A 13,492-nucleotide genomic window follows, 5' to 3' on the forward strand; every position below is an offset into this window, starting at 1 on the left:
AGAAGAGGACATGATTACGATGACAAATAATGTTTTTTTTTTTCATTACATTTTATTTGTCCAACTGGAAATTGCCAATTTTTCTAAATACTCTAACCAGAGGAACACAAAGTCAAACACATGTATTGCTTATTCTTGAAAAGTGTTGCATAACCTAAAAACAAAACATAAAGATTTTGTATTCATTTGCCAGCCTTATTTTAGAATCCAGCAGACATAACATACCACCAGGCTAAAAATAATCCCAAACTTTGAAAAAAAGAATTACATTTTAAAACTGCTGCACTATTAGTTCTAAGAATCTGAATGTCAACCCCACTATAGATTGCACATATCGATTATTAAATAAATTTCTTATTAACTTATTCCTTACTTGATAACTCTTTTTTAATGCCAATGTTGTAGTTTTCGTATAAAAAATATACTACTGATAAATTTCTAAGTATTATGTTAAATATCTTTGAGACATAAAACCATTTTGTCCTAAGTCCTTCCAGGAATGTCTATTTGATTCTGTTATTTTTTTCTTTTAGCACTTCAGAGCCTATTAAAATCTTGTTGCAAAATACATCAGATATGCTTCTTCTTGATAGTATCCATAATATTCAAAAATCAGCCATTTTACAGTAAAGAGACATCTATTTTTGATTTTATACTTATGTCAATTATCATCATTGATGTAACTTTAAAAGAAATACATATATGCAGTTATCAGTGTAATATAAAACTAGTGATTGGTATATTGTTAAAAACATATGGTATATTGTATTGAACCATTACTTTCAAAAGTGACCAGAAATGGCGTGCAAGGCGCATCTGGTTATAAAAAGTACTTAAAAGAAGGACTCATTCATTTTCAGCATGTTGAGACAAAGACAAAAGAAAAAGAAGGTGTAGAAATCTAAATTTCAGAACTTTCATAACGACATGTCGTAACTCATCTTCAGTACATGTACCGCTGTATGAGGGGGGTCAAGTGTCATGCCACATGACAAGGTTGTGCTCTTATTCTTCCGCACACATTTGCACATTTGATAGTTCCATGATTAGATCATCTAATTTATTTTTATTGTCTATTTGCCACTGTTAGAGGAAAAAAGAATTTACGGTACGGCCTCTTTGACCCTCCTGATCCTTGAGTGAGGAATTAAAGAAGCGGCAGGTAGTATAAAAGCATGGCGGGTTGTCCCTGATTCATTCTCACCCTTCAGCAAACCATCATCAGTGGTAAGTCCTTATCTTATCTGATTTTATATTCTTATGAGTTCATTGTTTTGAACGTTTTTGGATTGTTAGCTAAATTCTAAGCTAATCGCTACCTAAATACTTTAATGCTTCAAAGATTTATAAATTTTACTAAAAAATTTTTAGCTATTCAATTTTCAGATTAGATAGAAATATTGATAGCTATAATGTTAATTTAGAAAGAAAAAAAAACAGTGGGAAAGATAAAAAAGTTTCGTTATTGATTAAATAAAATATTTCAATATAAATTTATATTCAATGTAAATACGGATATATGATTTAAATATGTGCTGACAAGTGTGAGGAAATACGTGAATATATAGATAAATGTCCTGACACGTGTTTTATTTATTTGCATAGATATATTTATATGTTGATAGGTGTGAGGACATCTGAGCATGTTTAGATATATGTGTTAACAAGCTATGAGAATAGTGCAAAGTATTGTTAAAGAATTTTAAAATTAATGTTCATAATTTGTGAATGTAAGTTATTATCTTTAAACGCATTGTTTGAAAAGAAACCATCGGTATGATTCATATGTATCCAAACTGTCGTTTTCTTCAAATATGCATAGGAAATTTAGATTTCAAAAATAACATATACATGCAATTAACATATATTAAACACTGAACTTCTTTATTTCGCCAGAGAAAAAGTTTGCAATTCAACACGTAAAGTTTGTTTGCTATAAATCATGGCTCACAAAAAAAAAACATAATCAGCAACTAATTTTTTTTTGTATATGAATTGCTGAAAAAAAATATTTTCTGGAAAACAGCATGTGTATTAAACTCCTACTTTTAAAAACACGGGGGCTAAAATTTCACTTTGAAGGACAATCAGAAATTATAATTTTTCACATGCTGTTTAATGACAATAAAACTAATTTTCTATATGTACTTCATTTGTTACTAAGATATTTAAGAAACTTAAGTTTATAGATTAAATTTAAAAATTCTTTTGAAAAATATATTAATTTGCATGCTTCACGTGTGGAAAAAAAATGTTGCAGAATCGTTCTGTAGTGCATTTAGTGTTAGCAATCAATCAATAAATAAAACCGTTTTAAAAAACCGAAATATTTATTTTTTTTTTAAAATTAGTTATAATATTATAGATAATAATAATGCATTTAATTCTTGCGCAAGATCGAAATTGTTGATTTTATCGTGAAAATAATGATTGCTTAAAATAAACTTAGATAATATAGTTTGTTACAGACATTATATTAAATATATAATATTTATTTAACAATTGTGTTTAAAACTTTTTTTTAATGCTACTGTAATTTCTTTGCCTTTTGTTTTGTGCTTCACTAAGCTATCAGACTTTTATATGCTCTTTAAAGTGAATAAAAGAATATCAATAGGCTCGGAAATTTCTTGAACGTAACACACTATTTCCTCTTTTGATGTTATATAGAATCTGAAATTTTTCTTTGCCACTGATTGCTAACATGCACTGAAAAAAAAATTATAAAAGCATTCGTTCACTCACGTGTTTTTTCTTCAACGTATCCAAATTATCAATTTTCGAATACAAGGTTTTAAAATAACTAATCATAGATAAAAAAAATAAAAATAAACTTTTTGTTCATTTTGCTTTTAAATATATGACATAATTCTATTTTTGTAGCCTACAGCCTTTTGTAGCCTTTCGGCTTTAAACTATTTTGGCCCTTGTTGGCTTCAAACTTGTTTAGAATTACATTCCAGTTATGGTAAAAAGTTCCATCACTCAGGTTACCGATACTTTTTACCATAAAATCCATTTTTACCAGAAAATATTGCGGTTCAGAAAAACTGATACACAGTAAATTTTTTATAGTAGTAATTGTCATAAAATCACTGAAGCACTTGAAATAAATAAATATTACGGTAAAAATTACGGTATAATATTTTTCAGCAAAAATGGATTTTACTACAAAATAAATTTTACGGATGGCGCACCCAGAGTTCCTGTACTGTAAGTTAAGTCGAATGCGCTTAAATAGCTTTCACAGTGCGTTTAAATAATTAGATTCTGTTTCAAGATCGTTCATAAAAGTGTTATCTTAAGTTTATTTAAACTAAAAATATTAGGAATAAATTTAAATGTACATTTTTGTTCCCATATGCATTTTTATTACAATATGTATTTTAACAACGAATATTTGCGTGTCTAAAAAAATAGGCTGTCACTATTATATACAAAACAGTCTATACTGAAATATATGTATAAAAAAACTTTTGTTTCATTGAAAGTGTTGCATGTAGTACCTCCCTTGCAGCTTTGTTAAAATTTTAACAATAAATGTGAAACCTTAAGAGCGTTGTCACGTGCAGTCTAACGGCATGACTCAATTTAATATTTTTTTTCAAGTAATGTTTAATTATTAATTCTCTTAAACAAAAAATGTGATATTTAACAAACTTCAATGTCGATAAGTATGCACTTAATACCAATGTACTTAAGTATTTAGCATTTTTTTTTAATTTTCTATTTTAAACATAGTGTAAAGGTTCTTAAAAATGGTTCTGCTAAACTGAATACTTGAATGTTTCAAATAACTGATAAATAAACATTTTTGAAACAGCATTTTAATTGTAATTGAGTCGACGATTATGTACATTACAAGTTTTAAAAAAAATATTTGTAAAAATGACATTATCTCTGAAGGTGAGCATATTTGTTTAGTTTTATAATAACTTAATCTAGTTCAAGTGGAAACTTTTTTACCAAGTTTCTTTGAAGGCAATTAAAGGTTAGGTTTAGAGCAATGATAAAAATAAGAGATTTTTTTAACATTTGAGATAAACCTGCTACTTTTTTTTAAAAAATATAGTCAAGTTTTGTTTAAAGTTTCGTTTTGCGGCAATACAAAGAGATCCTATCTTAAATTGATTCACTAGATTATTCACTAGAACAATTAAAGAATTAGAATAAAAACAAGTATTAATTCGCTGAAATATTTTTTTATCAGAAGTTTCAACTAAACATTCTTCTAGAACATTTCTATTTCTATTTTGAGTGAAGATTCTTAATTGTTGTTATTTCGAGTGACTGTTGTTTCATAATTTTATATAATATGGCTTGTTGGGTAACTATCATTCATTGGAGAATTTCAACCATCTTTGACTGTTCATAACGCTCAGCGAATCGATGTATATATATAGATATATATATATATATATATATATATATATATATATATATATATATATATATATATATATATATATATATATATATATATATATATATATATATATATATATATGCAAAAAATCCGAAAATGTCTCTATTTAGGGAAAAGAGAGAAATCTTAGAAATTTCTATTGGTTAATAGGTCGAGTGATTTCCACGAAGCTTAAAGGGAAAAATGTCTTTACTTAAATTTAGGCATACTAGAGTCAAAAATAGATTTAGGAACAGGATGTGGCTTTTTAAAAGTATGAGTAAGTGCTTCGATTTGAATAATTAATTAGGATGACGTTTTTTAGCAGAGAAAATAACATAAATAGATTAATAGAAGCTTTTTATGTTACACACACACACACACACACACACACACACACACATATATATATATATATATATATATATATATATATATATATATATATATATATATATATATATATATATATATATATATATATATATATATATATAATAATTCAGGATTACTCTTTATGTAATGCATATTAAGAGAATTTTTTTTATCCATTATCAAATAAATTCCTTACTTCATTAATAGTATTAGACATAAATATCTATTATATTTTCAATTGAACCATGATTCTTATAGAGTCGTATAAGTTTCAATTCGTGATTATTGCATTTATATTTCCAATATAATTCTTATTATGATGGTTAATTTATTAATGATTTAAAAAATTAACCGTATAAAAACTTTCAAAATCAAAGTTTGCAAGCATCATTTAGTTAATTTTGTGTATCTTAAGGCGTATTTTGTATTATTAAAGCCATTTATTTATTTATATTATTATAATTATTTTTGTATAATTAAGAGTATTATTAAAGTCATGATTTTTCTTACAGGGAAAAAATACAAAGCATAGCATTAATTTCAAACAATTATGATGAAGTACTTTATTATTTGTAAGTATTGCTTAGTATGAATTTTCTCAGAAAATTGTTTTTTAATATATTAGTCAATTTTTCCATTTCATATTTCCATTTCCATTTCTTTTCCTTTTCTTTCTTAGTTTAGTATATTTTTCAGAAACCATGCATTTAAATGATTGGTCTAATTTAAAATGTTAAAAATTTGTAGTCTGAAAACTAAGACCTTATCTCAGATATTATATGATTATTATTGTGGCTCCATTTTATTGGAAACCGCTAATGTATAAAATCGAGTTCACGAGATTCATGATGATCACTTTATGGCTTTATAAAGGTCATATCAAATTAAGGACATGCGGTCTTTAAACTGCTATGAAAATATCGGAGTCCCATTGTTTTACTCGCAGTTAAGTCCCATATCTGAATTGAAATCTCCAATAATTTCGAAAGAGTTTTAAGTTTCAAGAGCGAAGTTTTAAAATTTGCTACCAATTACATTTTTAATAAGTTTTATAATGATCTGTTTTTGAGTAGTTTTAAATAAAAATGTTTCCATTACGTAATTTAAATTTTAGTTACCATTGAGTATTAAATTATGTAGCTATTAATTATTTAACAAAATTAAAAAATACAGAAATTTCAAATTAAGGAAAATTTACCAACTTTAAAATTAACTCATTTAAACTAATAAACTAATTTAATTAAACTAATTAAAAATTAACTAATTAATTCATTCAAAAATAAAGAAATAATCAAAGCAAAGCATGATACATAGAATATTTCAAAGCAATCCCTTAATTGAAAATTTTACTCTGAATATATTTAACATTTTTTAGCATTTTACAAGTTGAGTAACGCAATTCTGTAAAGCAGGTTTTTGATATTGTTTAAGAATTAAGATTATCTATTACACTTAATTAACATAAATATGCTATAACATCAAGGAATATAAGAAATGTTTCGCTTTTTAAAAGTTTTTCTGTTTTAATTACCTTAGTTTAAGTATATTCTGTTTTAATTACATTAGTTTAATTACATTATGTTTTAATTACATTAATTACATAAAAGTTTTTCTGTTTTAATTTAATTACAACAGCTTATTTTAAGTATAAATCTGAAATAATAAATAGTTTCATTACATTAAACAAGCATGGAGTATTAATAACAGGAAAATGTTTAGTATCAATAAGGCCAAAGCAGAGTATTATAGTTAACAAAAAAGTATTGTTATCAAATTTTTTATAAGTACTATTGACGTAAGCAGAACTTATTATAAACTATTATGTGAATTATTTCCTTATGCGTAAACCATGGAAGTATTTGTTTTTTATTTATACATAAATTTTCTTTTTCAGTTTTTTTCTTACAATTTGAGGCAATTTCGGTATCTTGGCGATTTTCGACAAAGATTTCTGGCATGGTGTTTTTTGATTACTGTATTTTCTTTTATTTTAATGCACGGTATTTTTTTATTGAATGTTTCGATGTGCAGCCGTACATGTGGGAGTAAAATATGCATTCCTTACAGAACATATGAGAGTAAAATATACTTGCCTGATTGGACTAAATACATGCCCCGGGTATATCGCGTATTGTAATTTTTGACCCTGGCATCCGTTAAGAACACTGATTTGGACCACATTATCAGCATCGGAATTTTATTATGATATGTATTCATTAGCAGTAGATCAATTTTTATTTCATTAGTATTATTCCTATTTTTTTTCTCTTTTAGGTGCGTTGCTCTTTTCAACAATCTTAGCTGCACCAAAGGTAACAACAACTATAAATAAATAATAAATTTATTCTTTTTGTTGCAAATTAAGTGCCAGTGAATAGATTTTATTGTGAATATGTTCTATTACAGAGAGCGAAAAGAGAAGCCTATTCTCTTCCAGATGGAGCCGACATTTTAGTTGGGGCTATTAAAACTTCGTTTTCTTGCTTCAATGACGGTTACTACGCCGACGTAGACAACAACTGCCAAATCTTCCATGTCTGCCATTCCACCCCAAATGAGGATGGCTCCCAGAACACCCAGCAATGGTCATTCTTGTGCGGCAATCAAACTCTTTTCAATCAACTAACACTGACCTGTGCTGATCCAGAAGATGCCGTTCCATGTCCAGAAGCACCATCATTTTACAATATCAACGACAGAATAAATGCTGGAGACCCCCAACTTTATTTCCTCAATGATGATGATATACAACGAGCTGAACCTTTGCTTTATAGAAATCGTGGTGGAGAATATAACCAAGTTAACCGTCCAGCACCACAGCGAGGTTGATTCATAACTTGACAAAATGATGACCAGAAAACTGATACGGACAACAAGGAAAAATACCATTTATGGAAAACACTGAAGCTATTTTCGTGATTTATTTCTATTAACATAACTCGACTAAATTAACTAAATTATGTAATCAAAACTAATGGTTTTAGACATTGGCTGTTTTAAAAATTCGTTCTATTTTCGGAGATTTTTTTCCTTAATTTTGTGTTTAAAAATTAATAAAACTGATTCTCATATACTTTGAATTGCAAAGACATTACTTAAAGGCCACTGCCTAGAAAGTAACATTTTAGTTTAAGTTTTGTTTTTGTTTTGTTTCGATGATTGAAAACTGTTTACTTAACTATATCCGAAGTTAAAGGCCGCTGTCTATAAAGCAACATATTCCATTTAGTGTTATTTCTTTGTTATACTCTATTTTTGGGAACTGTTATTTTTTGTGAATATTGTATAATCCTATAGTTATGGTATTATGTTTAGTATATCATTGTGCTAAGTGGATGTTTGTATTCACTGTTAAAAAATCTTCGTTAACGTATTCCTGTGATAGTCATAACTGATTCATGAGCTTTTGTTGTTGAGTTAGACTATTTATGTTGCCAAATAAATGTAATTGCAAATTTATGTTTCGTACTTGCTGCTTCAAATTTACTGAAATAATTACCTACTGTACATTTTTAAATGCTTAAAGACCCTTTACTTTTAGAGGTTTCCAATTTTCCAAGATATGTGCGCCAAAAATTTAAAATTTTTAATTTAATAATTTAAAATAAGAATATTGATTGCAAAATTGTTTTTAAACGCAAAAAATTTTCAAGCAATCTGATTTGAATTTTTATGAAAATTCAATATTTTTTATCACTTATTTCTTAATAGTTAAAAAATTAATACGTCCTCACTTTCAATTAAATGTAAAAGGAGTAATATTTGAAAAAAAAGAACTAAAAATGCAAAGTGTATTTTCAATGCAATTACTAATTTTTATTTTCGCTATATCATAAGAAAAAAATAATGTTTTAACTTAAAAAATAACGTCAAGTACAATTTTCTCTTGTTTAAGAGAAATATAAATTTTGTATCGTGTAAGAAAGAAAGAATTTGTTTGAACAGAGAAATATGAAGGTACATGGTTAAAGAAAAATAGAAGAAAATTAAACTGTTTTAACATTCAAAAAACTCTTTTTTTATTAATAAAGATCTAATTATTTCATAAGTATTTCCTTTTCTTTTATATGTTTAAGTAAGTACAAGTATAATTTCAGCTAACACTATAAAAGATTATTAATTATTTTTGTTTTATATTAATCTAGCAAAATCTCTTATTGAAAATATTGAAAAAAATAGTTTTATCTCATCCTATGATTAAAATATGATTCGTAGCTAAGATGGAGCCTTTATGGAAGATTATAAAAAAATACAAATTTATGGCTGAATATACTAATAACATTTTTCAAGTTTCGTTTATTAAATTTAATCATTTTCCATTTTTTTCATTGATTTATTTATTTCTTCACTGAAGAAAACAAGATGATCAAAATTACCTGAATAGGAAATTTTACCATGTTTTCTGGTTCTGCACGAACACCAAAACACACGATAATTTTTACCAAAGCACTTTGGTAGTGATGTTCGGTAAAACTAACTATTAAATATGGTATCATTATCATTCTGTTTGGTAGTAAATTTGGTAAAATCTAGCAATTTTATGAAGATACTTTAGGGTGTGGTATGAAAACAATTAATTTGGCTACATTCATTTTTCAATATTGTATTTTTACTAAATGTGTGGTTATAAGAACTATAATTTTGAAAACCAGAATTTCGTGTAAGTTTGGCTTAACCCCGTCCCGCCTCCTGTGGGAGGCATCCGGGGAGGCAGATGATCCATTGAACAGACATAGTGTAGTTTTTACAAGTGAAAGATGATAAATATAATGGCAACAATGAACAGAAGTAAAGATGATCAGCAAGTATAATATTTACAGGAGAATGTTGAAACAGATGTGAAGATGATGGGCACGGTGGTAATCATGAACAGAAGTAAAGATGTTCGATTACACAAACAAAAAAAATGGTTTTTATATGGGGGGGGTTGTGTGACGAATCTACGGTTTCCAATAAGGTAAGGTCTAATTGGCATTATATCCGCGAGCTGTAGCAAGATTTCGATCTGTGTAGTGATTGTTATGCATAATGATTTGACGACTGTGAGAAGTGTTATCTGTCGATGATTTCCGGCGTATGTCTCTCGAAGTGTGACTTGATTATTTCAATGATTCCCTGTTTAATCTGTTTGTTTCTCCAATTTTGTCTCAATTGTTCGTAATTGAACCCGGCAGGGAAGAAGCCTGTTCTTATGGTTTGGTATTCGGGGCATCTGGTTAGTATGTGGTCCAAGTTATCGGTGGTGTTACATGAGGGGCAGTTAGGATCTTTATGGTGAAAGCGGGCCTGATAGGTGTGCTGGGTACCGTGATCTGTTAAGAATTGGTTGAGATAAAAATTACTGTTTAATGTACTTGGGTTTACGTTTTCGTGTAAGAATTTCGTGTAAGTCTTTAACATAACGAATGGAAAAATTACCAAATAAATAATTTAAATTAACGAAGATTTTTCTGTATAATTACCTGTATATGATTGTTTTTACCAGTAATATCTTTTCCATACGAATATGGTAATTTTGCCAGAGTTTTTTTCAGAGCATCTTGCAGTGTAATTAAGACCCCCCAAAAATGGATACATTTATTTTGCACTTGAAAACAATCAATCAATACACTTCCTATTAATTCATTGTTGTTTTCTCTTTAAACCCATATTTCATTAAAAAATACCATAAACTTAAATATTATTTTTTTAAATTTAGATTATATTTCAAATATATAAAATTAATAGTTGTTGAGAGAAACTTTCATTGAGTATGGCGAGAAAGAAATGATATCATAAATGAAAATTAAGGCTATTTTAAAAATTGACATAACCATTTACCATGTATAAAACGTACCTAAATGTCTATCCTAATTATTACATTTCTATCACGATTGCAAAAAATTCAAAGAAATTATAGTTGCTTGACACAAAATTATGTAATTTATCTGCTTTAATACTGTCAAGCTGATTCTGAGAATTCAAAAAGAATAATTTAAGTATAAAACGACCAATACATGTTTTATAATTATTTCAAAACTAAAAAAGCCATAAATATTCGTTCTAAGATGTAATAGCGTAATTAAAAAAATGTTTGGGAGTAATTAAAACGTTCTCTCTAAGTTTTTAATTTTTTAAAACGTTTATGAAATGATATAAGAAGTAAGACAGATGTTTCGTTGCATTAGGAAACAACTAAAGCTTTTTCAAACATGTGATAAGAATTATTTTACTATCTTTAACAAAACGTTTTGATGCAATGGAAGATAATATTACCTTCACACATGTTGAAAAAGTTTTAACTTTTATAAGTAACAAAATTTGGTGGTTTCAAACTATCATTTACTTTTAAAAAACCAATCCTTGAAAAACTTTTTGATACAAAAGTATCTTTTAAACGATAAGTGCACAAGATTTAATGCTTAATTTCTCTAGTAGACCTATCCTACTACTAATCTTGACACAAGAATACCTATTGAGTTAGTCAAATAAAGGCAACCCCTAATGATAACAACTGACATATTTTTATCTGTGTGTTCCGTTAAAATTGATGACTACGCCCACTTAACGTCGCCTAATGTACATTACACTATGCATACACCCACTTTACTAGCATAATTCAGTTTAAAGATTTACCCAACATTTGCCGAGTTTCTCAAACTTTTACATTACATTACAGAAATATAGTTTTTTTTAGAATCTTTATATAAATGTATAGAATTATAAACTTCCCATTGGAAAAGATTTTATCTCTAAATTACTTTTTATACCCTAAATTAAGATCTGTCTGATTGATTAAAACCAAGAATTATTTTGGAAAATGGGATTTTTTCGATTTCTCAGACAAGTATTGTCTCGGCTTGGTCTGACCTTTTGCTCTCAATAAAGACTGAACTAAAATCTTAATTCTGATTATTCTGCATTTTTAAAATACTACGGATGAAACTTAAAACCGTAGCAATACATATATATAAAATTGCATAGTTTTAAATAATTCAGAACGTACTTATATTTAGCATAGAAGTTTTAGGAACATTGAAGTTACAGTTACCTCAAATTTTTTTTGATTGGGCAACTAACCCATTATGTTAAAATTTCATTAACTTTAAAATAGGCTTTTTGCTTCTAAGCAGGAGATATTCTGTTTTTATATACTTCAAATAAATCAGGAGATTTAGACAGAAATCAAACAAACTTTGAACAAACAATTCTACTTTAAAAACTCCTAGAAAGCCTTATAGTAAAAATTGTTTATGCTTGAAGCAATCATTCATTTAACAAAAAAATTTTTAAAAAATTATATTCATTTTTTATATAATTACTAGCCACTACCCGCGACCTGCTGGTTCGCCTACTCGAACCCACATCTTCCCTGTTCCGCATTGTTTTCCGCATTCACGGAGTCACTGATTCGCTGATCCACATTGATTTATTCATTACTGCTTTATTCTATAAGTTAGTATATTTTAATGAGAGAATAATTCTCTACTGGTACACTTAACCAGCTCTCATTTATTAGCGCTATTTCTCGAACCTCTGTCTCCAAGGAAAATAAAAAAGCCATAGTTTAAGTGCCTTACACTTGAAGCAATGCGGTGATTTCAAACTATATTATCTGGCCACGGAGAATTATTTGGGCTTTAGAACAGACAAATAAGTTAAATACTTTAAAAGTTATTAAACATTTTAAAAATTCGCCAATTTGACGACATTTTCCCACCTCAATGAAATTTATCAAAATCACTTCCTTATTCTCAGTTCTTGCAAATTTTTAAATTGTGAGCCCAGATAATGCAGCATTAGAGTAAATTTTTAAATATTAAAAATTTAGACCACAAACGCTTTTATTTTGAAAAAAATGTGGATTTCTTACATATTAACGTTCTGTGCCATTTTCAAAATAAGATTGGACAGCTTTGGCTTTAAATACGCTAAATTTGTCCTAACAGTCATGAGTAACAGTTACAAACTCACACCAGTTTTAAAAATAACATATTATTCACAAAAAAGCGCTATTTCATATTTTGACAGAGCCTTTGGAAATCAGCCTTTAATTATTTATTTTCTCCACCATTGAACCAGCCACACAGTATTCATGAAAAATGTTATTCAAACTTCACAACATTTAAGCAACGGAGCTTTTAAATTAAGAATACATGCAGTATGAAATGCTTTACAAAAGAATAAACTGAAATTTTCGAATTGCTAGAACTTACCGCATCTCAGGAATAAAATTGAGCAATAATTTAAGAAAGAAGTTTTAAGTTAAAGGCTATTTGTATAAGCTTGAATTGCATTGATCAATATGATTATAGCAGTAAACACGTAGATGTATTAAAAGCTTTTCGCATAAAAAGAAAATAATGTGGCCCACTTTTAGTAATAATTTGGATTATTTTTATATTTTCATAACTGTAAGTCCTTATAAATTTGTCATTTTCAAAATTAATTTTTAAATTAATTTTGAATTATAACCATTATTTCCATTTCGCCATAATGTATTTTTTCGTATTTTACCTTATTCACACAACAATAAATTAATATGCAAATTAAAAACAAATGTGTCTGACACGAGACCAATTGAAATATATGAGATTCCCCACTTTATAAAAGAAATTTCACGAAAACAGTTTTTTTACTTAGCACCTAAATTATATAATAAATTACCATTCCAGTTGCAAAACATCCAAATATATTCTTCTTTTAAGCGTGCTTTATTTCAATTTATGATGT

At 27.5% G+C, this 13,492-nt stretch overlaps 1 protein-coding gene across 1 annotated transcript; it reads left to right on the plus strand.

Annotated features, from left to right (window-relative positions):
• Positions 1–1,149: 1,149 nt before the first annotated feature.
• Positions 1,150–8,239, plus strand: LOC122268334 (uncharacterized). The gene is made up of 4 exons (XM_043041562.3): positions 1,150–1,227; positions 5,293–5,352; positions 7,055–7,092; positions 7,187–8,239. The coding sequence occupies exons 2-4, from the start codon at positions 5,331–5,333 to the stop codon at positions 7,607–7,609; spliced, it is 483 nt and encodes a 160-aa protein (XP_042897496.1). The 5' UTR covers positions 1,150–1,227; positions 5,293–5,330; the 3' UTR covers positions 7,610–8,239.
• The last annotated feature ends 5,253 nt before the right edge of the window (positions 8,240–13,492 follow it).

The sequence above is a fragment of the Parasteatoda tepidariorum genome, chromosome 1 (assembly GCF_982258835.1).
Source record: "Parasteatoda tepidariorum strain Cologne lab strain chromosome 1, Ptep-v5.0, whole genome shotgun sequence".
NCBI lineage: Eukaryota > Metazoa > Arthropoda > Arachnida > Araneae > Theridiidae > Parasteatoda > Parasteatoda tepidariorum.

Bases quoted from the DNA above. Each gene is read 5' to 3' on its own strand.
- LOC122268334 (XM_043041562.3), top strand. From the start codon at position 5,331: ATGATGAAGTACTTTATTATTT. The intron at 5,353-7,054 runs GTAAGTATTGCT...TTTCTCTTTTAG, and splicing joins GATGAAGTACTTTATTATTT to GTGCGTTGCTCTTTTCAACA. The intron at 7,093-7,186 runs GTAACAACAACT...GTTCTATTACAG, and splicing joins CAATCTTAGCTGCACCAAAG to AGAGCGAAAAGAGAAGCCTA.